At 36.3% G+C, this 13,333-nt stretch overlaps 1 protein-coding gene and 1 pseudogene across 5 annotated transcripts; both read right to left on the bottom strand.

The window, feature by feature from the left end:
• Window positions 1-425: 425 nt before the first annotated feature.
• LOC143614263 (protein ROH1D pseudogene) lies at window positions 426-2,285 on the bottom strand (annotated as a pseudogene). The gene is made up of 2 exons (XR_013150265.1): window positions 1,982-2,285; window positions 426-1,761 (listed from the first exon to the last, which is right to left on the bottom strand). The product of XR_013150265.1 is annotated as a protein ROH1D pseudogene (transcript).
• A 6,584-nt stretch (window positions 2,286-8,869) lies between these two features.
• On the bottom strand, window positions 8,870-12,426 carry LOC143614270 (tubby-like F-box protein 8). Of its 4 annotated transcripts, XM_077087757.1 has the most exons (6): window positions 12,276-12,425; window positions 11,966-12,068; window positions 10,930-11,356; window positions 10,755-10,842; window positions 9,835-9,970; window positions 8,870-9,748 (listed from the first exon to the last, which is right to left on the bottom strand). In XM_077087757.1, the coding sequence occupies exons 3-6, from the start codon at window positions 11,284-11,286 to the stop codon at window positions 9,013-9,015; spliced, it is 1,317 nt and encodes a 438-aa protein (XP_076943872.1). In that variant the 5' UTR covers window positions 11,287-11,356; window positions 11,966-12,068; window positions 12,276-12,425; the 3' UTR covers window positions 8,870-9,012. The 4 variants fall into 4 exon arrangements, with proteins under 4 accessions (XP_076943872.1, XP_076943873.1, XP_076943874.1 ...); XM_077087758.1 differs by lacking the exon at window positions 11,966-12,068 and having other exon boundaries at window positions 12,276-12,426; XM_077087759.1 differs by lacking the exon at window positions 12,276-12,425 and having other exon boundaries at window positions 9,835-9,967; window positions 11,966-12,199.
• Between the last annotated feature and the right edge of the window lie 907 nt (window positions 12,427-13,333).

Raw genomic sequence — 13,333 nt, 5'->3', positions numbered from 1 at the left:
ATTCATTTAACTCATTTCATACAAAACCAACAACTACTTGAAAGAGGTCTTAATCTACAACATTCACCAAATAAAGACATGTATACAGATAAGACTTCAATACAAAACCAATTTTAACTAAATAACCATATAAACACTTTACATTTCTATAGTTTAATTTAGTATGTGCTAGATAAAGGAGAGAGAAAAGACACGGTTACATAACTACTTATACATCATCCTTAAAACATTACATACAGATGTCTATGTGGTTCTCACAGTTCACTCAGTTATGCTCTTAACTAATAGTTTTTAACGACCCGTAGCTCTCTACTTGTCCATATAGTTTATGCATATAACAAAGAATGAAATTATCCAAACCACAAAACCTAACAACATAAGAAACAAGAATAAAGATATAATAAGTATAAAATAACTACCCTCAAACTACACATACCACTAACACAGAATCCATTATTATTCCCCACGACCTTATACCCTTGTCTCCTCCAACACAACACAATCCAACATAAAAGAAATAAAGAAAAAACAAACTTCTTACACTAAACATATGACCCTCAAGATTATGCCCGGCCCATAACTTCAAGTCCATCGGTCCTACACGCCATGATCAAATGAAATACTTCTCTCAACTGTTGCTCCAACGGGCCCAACCCGTTCTTAAACACCTCACAAACTTGAGACACTTGTTTAACACCTGTTTTCACTTCTTCCTTCTGTTCTTCAGTCAACGGAAACTGGTTGACCGAGTCAACCAGATCCGTCACCAAATGAATCGACTTTTCCATTTGCTGAATCTCTTTTAGCAGCCCGATGTTATTCTTCCGTTCACGTTTCTTGGACTCATCCACTATCCTAGTGTGAAGCAAACTCAAAGGTGTACCCCATGAAAACTGTCTCGGTACAGAAAACTGAACTTGAAAGCTTCGGTCTTGACTTGGGACTGCACACACCAGAGCCCATAACACAAACAAAAGGACAAAACCCATTGTGTAAACAACGTTAGCAAGCCCGTTAGTGGCGGAAATCTCATGTCCTCTAGGTGGGACCAGCCCGTTAGCTATCAGTTGCAGCTGTTTACTTGCAGACCATGAACTAGGTACAATCCAAGTCATAGACCTTGCGTGTCCCACCTTTTGATTATTAGTATTATCTTTCCCTTTATTCAGACCAACAGAAGAACGGTTTCTGTACGCAAAAAACGATGATGATTGATTATTATTACTGTTATTATTATCAAGCATAATCATAGCTAAATCGGCTAAACCCCTTTTCGCCCTTCTAAACTGTCCTTCGACCATCACATTTCTTGACTTCGAATCAAAAGCAGTCGAAACAATGTCCAAATGTTTATTACAAACCCGAATCTTTTCCACCCCCTCACAAACCGCATTGCAAATATCAAGTCCTTTGACAATCACATCAAAAAACTCCGTTACAAAACGATCCAACGGCGGTTTCGAAAGATTCGGCCCGTTTGCTGACATAACACCCTTAAAGTCATCTAAGCATCCGATAAACGCTTCCAACAGCTTAGACACCCAATTCAGATTCAAAATCTCCTCATCGGGCGAACCCGAAAGCACTCGAAACCGCCGAAAAACCTGATGCTCGAACGATCCAAGCTCACATTGGATACCGGAACCGGAATTCGCATTCAACTCCATTGAATGCACCTGATTAATGCTCCGATCATTCCCGATACCGATTATCGACCGACGAAGCGTCTCGAAATGCATAATTTGATTAATTTCACAAACCCTAAGTACCAAAAACAAATCAACACTTAAAACACAACAATTTCAAGACAATTATGAACCTACATGCATACAATCAAACTCAATCCACATGCATACAATCAAATTCAAGATTATTCAAACACAAGTTAAAACAATTTGGGGAAAAACTAACAGGGATGAAATTGAGTGCATTTAAGACATAATTACATGAATTAAAGTTGAATTGAAGAGAACAAGAGTACCTAATTTGGAGGATGCAGTTACCAAAGCAGCAGAGGATGAATGAAATTGGAAACCCTAATTTGGGTTTTATTATAAATGGAATTGAAGTGGTTTTGATGTGTTGCTTACTTGGACTATGAACACCTGGAAATAGTTCAAATATGGAAAACTTTTACAAAACATTTAAACTTATTGTCAGATTAATAAAATAATATTTGTTATTGTTGTTATTATTAAATAGTTTTATGAATAAATATAATTTGTTGTAGAGGACGTTTCTACACGTTCATTGGGTTTAAAAAATTGTTTGGAACCAAAATTCAAAAGTTGTGCACCAAACCCACAAGTTATGGTATACTTGATTGTTTATTTTTTTTTTTTAAAATTAGGTGGTTTTTTTGAAACGGCAACTTATATGATTCGCAAGTTTACGTTAAAATGATGTTTGTTTTATCTAATGGCTGTTATAAGTGATGCTCATTTTTTGTTTAAATTATATGAAGAAAGACTTTAGCGTGTAAAAGAAAGCGTGTTTAATTTTATGTTTTTACCCATTTATTTATTAATATTATTATTATTTGATTTTTTAGAGCATAACATAGTGTAATGCAATATAGTGTAGTACTCCATAAAAAACCATAATGGAGTTAGAGCAAACTCTCATACACAAAAGTTAATAGTAGGATTTGTGAGATATCGTAACCATGTTAGGGATATATAACTAAGCAAAATCCAGGAAATAAGACATTACCCCTATGCCGTTCTCGTACACTCTTCTACTAACGATGGAGAAAATGCAAGAGGGGACAAACTCAATACTTATATAAAAATTTCATAAACGGGAGTTGGTCTAAAAATTTTTGGACCAAAACAGATGATTTACAAAAGTTGGAAGTGCGGAGACTCCTGGACTTCCATCAAGCTTTTCCAACGCCTATAAGTCTATACATCCATACATCACTTAGACTAAGGCAAAGCTAGGGGATAAAGCAAACACAAAGTGTAAGCAATGCTTAGATCCCAAGACACATCTATGTCCATAATCTTAATACGACACCTCCAAAACTTATATCCCTGATCATGTCTTTAAAAAGATGGAAGTTTAATAAGTCATGCATGATTCGCTCATCTCACCTCTAACAAGCCGTATTAATAGAGAGACCATAGCTCAGCAATGAAAGAGGTGTTTAATGTGTGTATTCAAACATTTTTATAGTAGGATTCCTACTAAATTTGATAAGACTTTGTAAAGGCGATCACTTAATTTGCATAGTGAGAAGAGCAAATATGATCACTTATGTAAATTACTGAGCTTTAAAAATACAACACTAAATGAGTCAAGTTCAAGCCCACTAAAATTAAGACAGACTAAGCTCAATCCTTCTAAAATTAAAACGAGCCAAGCTTGAGCCCCCTAAAATTAAAAATGATTAAGATGGAACCTAAACGAGCTTGGGCTCGTTGACACCCCCTAGCTAGAAGCACTGGCGAAGGTTAGTTAGGGCCGCCCCGCCCCCCGGTCTTTTAGCGTAGTAGTGTAAATTTACCCGTTCTCGTCTGAAATTATTTATACGTAGTTTATATTTAGTTGTTTTCAGTCGAAAATTTGAGCCCGGCCCCTCTATTTGTAAAGTTATGTATAAATTTTGAGTCTTATAGTGTCTTAGTCCAAGCTTCATCACTGACTAGAAGAAATCATAAGTAAATGCGAGGGGTAGCTAGATAAGAAGCTAATACGGATTAATTGATATGGACATTTGTCATTGCGAAAATGTATTTTTTTCACCATATAAGATGTTAAAGTAGTTTTTCATAGATGACATTAATATATAACAAAAATTCTTCGCACAAGTGCGTTTAAACGATTTTATCAAATTCAATATTATCAAAATCATGTTAATAAAACTTTGAAATATATATAACAAAATATGATGATTATTTATAAAATTAATATTTCATCTTAAAGAAGCACGGTCTTCTAGAGATTTCATCCCTTGTTTCTCTGGTCGTAAGCATATTCTTGTCCTTTAATATTTTTCTTCTATATATAATATATAAAATAAAATTATAAAAAAGAAGTTAAAATAAAAGACGTGGCAGGTCTATTTAATAAAAGACGTGACGGTCTATTTCATGTAGCTTTCCATATGATTATAGAAATAGGGTATGTTTGGCAACGGGCTTTTAGGAGCTTCTAGCTACAAGCTTTTAGGAAAAAACTTATATTCAATAAAAAGTCTTGTTTGGTAGAGTTTATTTAGAGGAGCTTGAAGCTTTTATATTATGAGAAAAAGCTCCATGATGAAACGCTCATGATAGTAGCGTTTATAAAAGTCTACAAGCTTTTAGGGATTATAATTACCTAAATAGCCTCCCTGTATATATATTATTCTATCCCATCTTCCTTCACGTCTTTATCTATTATCAGTCCAAAACAACTTTTCTCCTTCACGTTTCTTCAAGCAAGCTTAAAGGTATGAAATCTGATCTTCGATTATTATCCGTTTTTTATTTCATTGATTACACATGATATATGTTGTCACGATTTGATTGATTATTATTGATGATACGTAACCGTGTGCGACGAATTTGATTTTAATTGATGATTTGGATCTTCAACTGCTTTAGATCATTATCCTTATTAAACTAACTTATGCAAAATTTTGGCTCAGTTTTCTATTTAATATATATTGATGAATACAAAATTAGGTTGTAGATGACATTATAATAAATCATATCTTCGGTCTTGAATGTGAAACTACTTACATGTTTTGATATGACAAAAAGTATTAGAAATATGAAGCTCATTACTTGATAATCATGTTTATGTATATTTCGTGAAACTGATGTATATATTTAGAAATCTAAAATTGCTGCCAGGAACTTCATATGTAGGGATTATCAACAGTAGTATATAGGGAAAAATATAATAAATTGTTAAAGAAAATAGGGAGAACTGATTATTTATTTAATACGAGCTTGAAATCGTTTAGGATCGCGAGCAGGCTCGAGCTCGATAACTGAAGATCGGGCTCGTTTATTAAATGAGCTTACTTTTAGACCGGAGCTCGGGCTCGATCGTGGTTTTATACGAGCCGAACTCAAGTAGCTCGCGAGCGGCTCGGCTCGGCTCGTTTACACCCCTAAGTCTGGTATGAGTTATAATCAACTTGTTTGTATTATTTGTGACAACTTAGTTCCATGACCTGAAAGAATGAAATAAGATTCTCAACATTTGATAATCATGGCCCGCTGTGAACGGACCCGTATTGAACCTGTACTCACTTATTTTGCATCAATATACTCACATTAATTTTCAAACTCAAATAACTTCTTAAGTGATTAGAAGATTCAACATTCAGGAAACGAAAGTTGATCATAGAACCTAACTTTTCCTTTTGAAGTGATTAGAATATTCAACATTAAGGAAACAATTTCTGGTTCAACAAACTATAGCTCATGCAAAATTTAACATTTAACTGATAAATATTTTTGTTGTAGTTGGGTGACATGCAAAGTAATCTAAAAAATTCCCAAATTGCCCTTGTATGCAACCTGCCCTTGTATGCAACCTGTTAGCAAACAAACCTGAATTGAGCTGTCAAAATAACCTGCCAAATCTGACCCGTTTATAATTAAAACATATATGTCCGAAATGTCTCTTTTGACCAAAACTTTGAATTTTGGCCCGAAATTAGCGAGGCCCGCCCGTTTAAGTTGCAAATCTTTAAAAAAAGATTCAGTAATTCAATCCTCCTGCAAATAGTCTTGACTATTTGTTAGTGACTATGTTTTATTTAATTGAAAATGACTATGTTTTATTAATTTGTCAGAACTTATATATATATATATATGTGTGTGTGAGAGAGAGAGAGAGATTACATTTAGTATTATATTTTTTTAGTTATGTCCATTTTATTTAAAGCTCCAGCTACTCTGTCAAACATTTAAATAATCTAAAAGGCTACAGCTACCAACTACAGCTTCCAGAAGCTACCAGCCACCAGCTTCCAGCTAACAGCTACCGGCTAGTTTTGCCAAACATACCCATAGTCCCTTACTGAGAGGATACCATCCACCCGACCCATTCAATGAAACAATAATAATTACTATGAATAAATACTGTAGATACGCGATGTTCGGTTATGCCGGTTTTAGATCATACGCTATGGGCCCGATGGAGGGGCATGGTGGGCGCCGATGGGTGCGGAACACCACCAAGGGGCGCCCTTGGTGGTGGGGCGCGGTGATGGAGGGTTGTGGGCCCTCTCTCTCAATCTCTCACACACAGATACGTACATATGCATATATAGGGCGCCCAAGGGGCATTAAGCCATAGCGGGACATTATAGGAAGGACATCGATGCCCCCTCGGTGCTTACGTGGCGCTGACGTGGCAATGTGGAGGGCATCGATGCCCTTCACCATAGAGGATAGTCTTAATACGGTGACTTGTCCCCCTTGATGTTGTGGCATTGGATTAGTATAGATCCCCAGTAGCTTCAGTGACATTGGCGGCTTTAAGGTATGCCTTAACTTCGTTCCAATTGAGAAGATTTTCATCTAGATGACATCACGCAAAGTATGACACTCTTCGATGGTACGGACGCAAAGTATGACACTCTTCGATGGTACGGACGCAAAGTATGACACTCTTCGATGGTACGGCCTGCGTATCGGTGAAATGGACAGAACTTTGAATAGTCGAGACCAGGAGGCCAGGGGAGTGGTTTATCTCTGGGCAGAGAAAGTTTTACAGGGCAGAAGGTGGAGAAGGCTGGGCCGTAGCTACTATACTAGGAGAAAAGTATGACCTCTTTAAGATCTGGGATAGATCTTTCCGATGATATCCATGGCCCACCCTCGAAACGGCCAAGGCTTTATAATCGGGTATAACTCGGAAGCCGGCTTGTGCTGGATTCCTGCAAACCTCTGGCAGGCATCGCAGCTCTTAGCATGTGCTACGTAATCTGCATGCAAGTACCGTAGGCCAGTAGTGGCCATGTCTCCGGATCTCTCGAATTTCCCTCAGCGCGCTCGATCTACCTATCTTTCTGAGTTTGATTGGTTTTCGCTCCAGCTGACCTTTCCCTTTAATCACTGACAAAACCTACCTTTCATTTCTTCTTACCCTAGGAGCTTTCAGCAAAGGACAGATTTGGACCAGTTTACTATGGTTGGAAGAAGACAGGTGGGAACGAGCAGAGCGAGAGCAAAGCAAGTTCCAGTGGTGGGTTGTCTTCCTGGTCCTATTTCAATCTTTTTCATGGTATGGAACTCACTTCATACCTGCAACAGAGGAAAAGCTGCGGTAATGCTTACTCTCCTGGTCAATAGGGCTATTCAAACCAATCCCCCCTAAGCTGTTACTGCAAGAGCTGCAGATCTTATCCTAGAATAGAAGCTCAACCAGTTGCCGGTACTCTTTCATCAGCTGTGGGATGCTTAGACGGTACTAGTGCTTGAGTAAGCGGTGCTCCCTTTCTGTTTGCAATTACCGCTGCAGAATAGTCATCCCTAAAAGAAGCTGTTTTCAAATTCAAATAGGTTGCTTTTAGAATAGGTTGTTCTCGAATAAGCTCTTTGAAAGATAACTGAATGCGTTTAGTCCTTTGGGGATGGGTCTGCGCGGGCTCTTTTTAGCACTTTTAAGGAAGTGAAGACGAATAGTCGACTTTGTTGCCTCAAGATCTCAAGTCAAATCGTTAACTACAATTTGAAAATAATACAAATCAGTTCCAACGGTTTGGTTGGGTCGACAATCGGCGTAACTTGCTGGCTTTTACAGTTACGCAGTTTTTTTTTTTTTTTTCATGAAAATAGCTTTGACTAAATTTCTAAAAATGATTAAACTAATATAAAAAATATATATAACTTCATATATCTAAAATGAAAAAATAAACGATAAATGTTAAACTGAAGTAGGAGAGATCCAAGTTGCTAAGCCATCAATATCGAACTAGAGGTGCACAAAAAGACCCGACCCGGTCAAATACCCAACTATATCCGGAGCTGGTTCCTACCCTGACCCGATTTGACTTTTATTGACGGAACCGGTTCTGGGTTTAAAAAATACCCGATTTGTGTACGATTATATTGAACTGTAGATATCTTAAACCAGTCACACCGGCCGTCATACTTCTAATTGAACAGTTTGATCGATTTCTAGTGGTTTATGAACAACCCTAACAACGCATAATGCTTTTTAATCTTTATTATGTTTATGGTAAAAATTCCTAATTAGTATATTGAAAATATTGGTTTTGATCAAATATTGGGCATTAGATTAATAGAATAAATACTTTTTTATTTGTAAAGCAAAAGATTTATTACATCTAACCCAAAAAAACAAAACTAACCCACAACGTATTTGCAAATAATACATAGCCTTGAAATGGTAGGTTTACACATGAGATTCTTTGCCGTTAAAAAAAAGAACTAACCCACAACGGACCTACAAATAAGGCTGCGAAAAGAGACACCAAAGCCATTACACACATGAGACCAAAGGAGACATTTGTTTAAAGCAACTTTTTAAGAAATCAGGTACCATCGGATATGTCGATAAACTGGTTTGTAAATAATACACACCGATACGCCATGTATCCTAGCCATGTGGGAAAATTTACAGTGGAAGGGGATATAAGAGTGCGGCAAAGATCCAAGAATGACGTCAAGCGGAAACAAATAAAAGCAGTGTTATGAAATTGATAGAAAGAGGAAACTAATTTTCAAGAAAGTTGATAAACTTTCGAATAAATAAACCAGTACAGGGTTAAGTTATTCTACAATGTGACACCCTTAACGAACCTATTAACAAAGACAACAAAGATGTTGGCTAACATATGATAAATTCACTAAAAACACATTCAATATGTTCCAATGTGAGACGATCACAACTCGCACGATGAAACAACGGAAAGTGTTGAGTTTATAATCAAGTTTTTTCAATTCAAAAACATACAGAAACAACAATTTCCTTTCTCAGCTAACAAAGCAACATAACATACCTTCTGGTTTTTTGATTTTTAATATTATTTATTATTTCCTTCTATTCACAAGCTAATTTGGTGTCAAAGCTGCTTAAACAGATAGCAAAAGCTTGAAACGCAGATAGCGGGTACCGGTAATCCATTGTAAACATATCTTTGCCCACTTTCCCAAACTGCAAGATCACTTTATCCTGCTCCACTTGAGCCGGCAGCTGAGAAGTTCCTGGTGCCGCCGCTGCTGGCGGTGGTTGGGCGGCAATCAACTGAAAATTCTTCACAGAAGCAATCGTCACACGCCCTTTAAAATTCAAACACCAACACTGAAGCTGTTCATGCCACCTAGGCGCCTTGTTTTTCAACACCAAGGGCAGTTTCGTCTTTTCACTCTCCGGCACGTCATTCGAAATAGCGGCACCAACAATTTCAGAAAACCGAGAGCTGCTGAAGTCGGTGGACCGGTCGAGAGACTTTGAGAACGAAATGCTGTGAAACGAGTCTTCAAGGTATGATGGGTTGACCGGAAGGAGCTCGGGTTGACCGGGCACAAAGCCGCCAGGCTCGAGGGCTGAGGCGGGAATCGAGTGCATGATGCAGTGCATTTTACGTGGTCCCCGTGTACCAAGCACGTTAAGCTCATAGGTGATATGCGCAATGTTGTAATTTCCATTTGGTACCTTTGGTGAGACTTTTTTGGAATAAAACCTGCGGCTTGATCGGCCCGGGTTGGGTATAAGTGGTCCCGAGTGTGGAGGCTGTGTGTCGTATATTATGAACTTTGTTCCTAGAAAATTAGATCTGTAATACAAGTAAAGAAAGTTTAATGATTATATATACAGACACTTGTTTTATATAATTGTATCTAATGTCGTAAAACAGCATACCTAAGTTTGCCAACATAAGCATTGTTTGATCTTGAAATGTGATCAGCATCCATGGATATAACATACTCGGTGTAAGTGGTTCTTCGGGTTCGTTTAGCAGAAAGCAAGAACTTACCACTTTCAACCAGCAAAGCTGCTGCAAAACCAAAAATTTAAGTGTAAGAATTTGAATGCATATGTATACGCAATAATCACACTAACATGTTATGAATTCAAGAAAAACATGGATGTTTTCTATTAATTTTAAAATAACAATAGGTATTTGTGTTCGTGGGTTGGCGGGTCCAACCAGACATAAACCTGAAAATTTGACATTATGTCATTAGTATTAGCCATATGAACCCTAAGTCCTAACACAAATGACCCTTATAAGCCGCAGTTTTTTTTTCTTTTTACGCATATTAATAGTTATAAAATTACAGATTTACAACCAAATATACAAATGTATATAAAGCAATTACATTTTAATTATAAAATCTCATGTCAATTTCTGTTTCAGCCTCTAAATTTTGGCTAAACAAAATACTCAAACCAGTTTAGTTAATGATATAAAAAAACCCATTTACTAAAAAAGTCATAAAAATAACGAGTTAAACGGGCCAACCCATGAACCCACCAATTTGACACGAACACGACCCGTTAGGTAAACGTATTCACGGGTCCAACCCGAAACTTACCTAGACCCAAACCTGCGAATTTTGTGTTAAGCTAATTTTCACCCATAAATTAACCAAATTTGGGTAACGGTCTAACTCTAATTGGCAAAGATAAAAAGTCAAAAGCAAAAAAGAAAACATGTCTAAAGTCATCCAAAGAATTTTGAAATATACAAAATTCTTTAACCACTTTACTAAGATACCATCATAATAATATAACTTTGGACCGAAAATAGAGCAGAAACACAATATTAAAATCCTCACCAAGGTTATGACACAGGAAAAGATGATAAGTCAAGTTTGACTTATCCCTCTTGATGTAACATTGAATAGTACCGTCACGGGGACCGGGCTGAAACAATAAAAAACAACTGTTGAGAATCAAATTTATAAAACTCAAGTGTATAAACAGAACAAGATAATAATTTATCAAAATAACCTGCTTCAAAGAAACTGGAAATGTAATCTTCCCGCACGATTCAGGATTTCTAACAATTTGTTTACACATACTCCTCCAAGATTTGCAAACAGCAGCACACGCAACCACATGTTTGCGTTCAGGCCACGCACTTTCACTTTCTTCCAACCGCTTAATCACATCACAAAGAAGCTCGGGAGGCAAATTAGCCCACCGACTGCTTTGAATTATAACAGGGGCAATACTGTAACTTACATCATTCACCGACCCCTGAGACTTTCCTCTACTATGAAGCCCACTAAGTCTCACATCAAAACTCCGCCTCGATAAGCTCCCAAACCCGTCCCTCACGTCACGAACTATGCTACGAAACGACATTTGGAAACAAGATATCGAACAGAAGCTTTGTTTTCAACGATGTGACATGAAATTTGACATCTGAATCTTGCTGCACAAATGTAAAAAGATTGTGAATTAGAGTATAGTGACTGGGATAAATAAAAGGTGGAGAAAAAGAAAGTGATAAGCAGAAAAGACAGGTTCACATGGTGTTAAAGGAGACTAATTTCATACCTTTATCAAAGATTGAATTTTTCCATTTTCAATCTAAAGTTAGCTCAATTATGGAACTAAATCACTAATCAGTAAGAATCCTAAGAAACCTAATTTCAAAAGGCCAAAGCTTTGATCTTTATCCCTTAATCCTCTTTCAAAAATGATAAAAAACAATAACAAATTTTTTTTTTTCATGTTCATAAATTTATAAATTCATAAATTTAGAAAATAACACGTGAATCTTGAAATCTTGAAAATTCATCATCTTTTTCAAGAAATCTTGTAAAAATCATAAACCCCCAAATTCTGCTGTTCAAAATCTAATCTGAATAAGGGTTTGTTGGATTTGGGTGTTTAACAATTTCTTTCAAAAACCCCTAAATTTTATAAAAAAAATAAGAAAAAAAAACCCTTCTTGTGACCAAAGATTACAGTAAATTAAAACCAAATTACAAGCAACAATTGCAAGATCAGAGACATATATAGCTATATAAAACCATACCTTAAGCAAAAATCTTGAAACCCTTTGACTTTTAGAGGGTTTAAATCAAAAGTCTCTTTGAGGACTTTTTACAAACAGTTGGTGGGCATGGAGGAAATGAGACCTAGAACACCATAAACTCTTTGACATTAAATTAAATCTAGCTCAACGAACAAGGGGGTAAGTAAAGTAAGATAAAAGTCTACGGGTTATTAAATAAATAAATAATTAAATACATAAATAGTGATTATCCTAATTGAATTGATGTGGAATTTATTGTTAAAATAATAATGAACGACGAGTATGATATAATCAAGGATTTAATTAATACCCGCATGCATCTGAACCGATCAAAACTATATACTGTATGAATACGAGAAGTATAAAGGGTTGGTGTGAGCTTTGGTTGTTTCCTTGCTTCAACGGGTTACTTATTATTATTATTATTATGACCCTCAACAAATCAACCCAAAGAGACTTGTAAAGAGGATGGGATTATTATTATTATTTTTGATAAAGTTTATGTTCTTTAAATATTGTAGTAGTTGTTACATGTGTACTTTGGGTAGGTTGTGTGTATAGAAAATATCAAACACATTTAATTAATTAATTAATTAATTTATTTAAGTGTATAACGTTTATGTACAGATGTATACGAATAGGTAACGAACAATCAAAGTGATTTTTATTATATATGTTTTTTTGAATTTTATAAAATAGAATGCTGAGAACAATGCCCGTTACATTTACTTTTAATTAAAGTCGTAAAGATAAATAGGCCTTTTCTATTAGGCCATCCGTAGTGGGCGGATTGTTTGGGCGACTACGGGCTACAAGCCTACAACAACCCCTCCCCCCCCGGGGAGGGGGGGGGGGAGATTTTAGGGGAGATAGGGGGGGGGGGGGGGTTTCTACACCTCTAAAACAAAAACCTACTCTTTGCTGACTGGCTTCACATGACACAAAATGCCCCATTTTGTAGCTCCTTCACTACACATAGTCTTATGAATCTATTATGCATTCCTAGTGTGTGTGTGATATTATGTGTATGTATACTTATACACACAATATAATGGAGGAGAGTTCAGAGTTTATAACAAAATATACTCTCGTACTTCTTTAAATTTATTACTTGACATTTTGGCTCGGGAATAAAAGCATCTCCAATGTCAAACCTATATAAATCGTCTTATAAACTGTCACGTTTGATTTTAAGCTTCATTCAAAAAACATTTATTTCTTTTACAATACCAAACATCTACAAACTCTATTAAAAGTTAAAAAACTATGTGTTTGTGTTTTAAATACTAGGGTCCACCACTCGTCCGACTTATTGTCCAATTGTCTGTCCCCTGCACACTTGGAAACGGAACCTTCGAAACGGAACCT

The sequence above is a fragment of the Bidens hawaiensis genome, unplaced genomic scaffold (assembly GCF_021521415.1).
Source record: "Bidens hawaiensis isolate Kalapana, Puna unplaced genomic scaffold, B.hawaiensis_p1.1 tig00039533_1, whole genome shotgun sequence".
Lineage (NCBI taxonomy): Eukaryota > Viridiplantae > Streptophyta > Magnoliopsida > Asterales > Asteraceae > Bidens > Bidens hawaiensis.
This window is presented reverse-complemented; position numbering and strand designations above follow the sequence as displayed.

Excerpts from the sequence above, each read along its gene's own strand:
- LOC143614270 (XM_077087758.1), bottom strand. The coding sequence starts at position 11,286 with ATGTCGTTTCGTAGCATAGTTCGTGACGTGAGGGACGGGTTTGGGAGC. Across the intron at positions 10,843-10,929 it reads TTCCAGTTTCTTTGAAGCAG|CCCGGTCCCCGTGACGGTAC; the intron begins GTTATTTTGATA and ends TTATTGTTTCAG. Across the intron at positions 9,749-9,834 it reads GCTTATGTTGGCAAACTTAG|ATCTAATTTTCTAGGAACAA; the intron begins GTATGCTGTTTT and ends CTTGTATTACAG.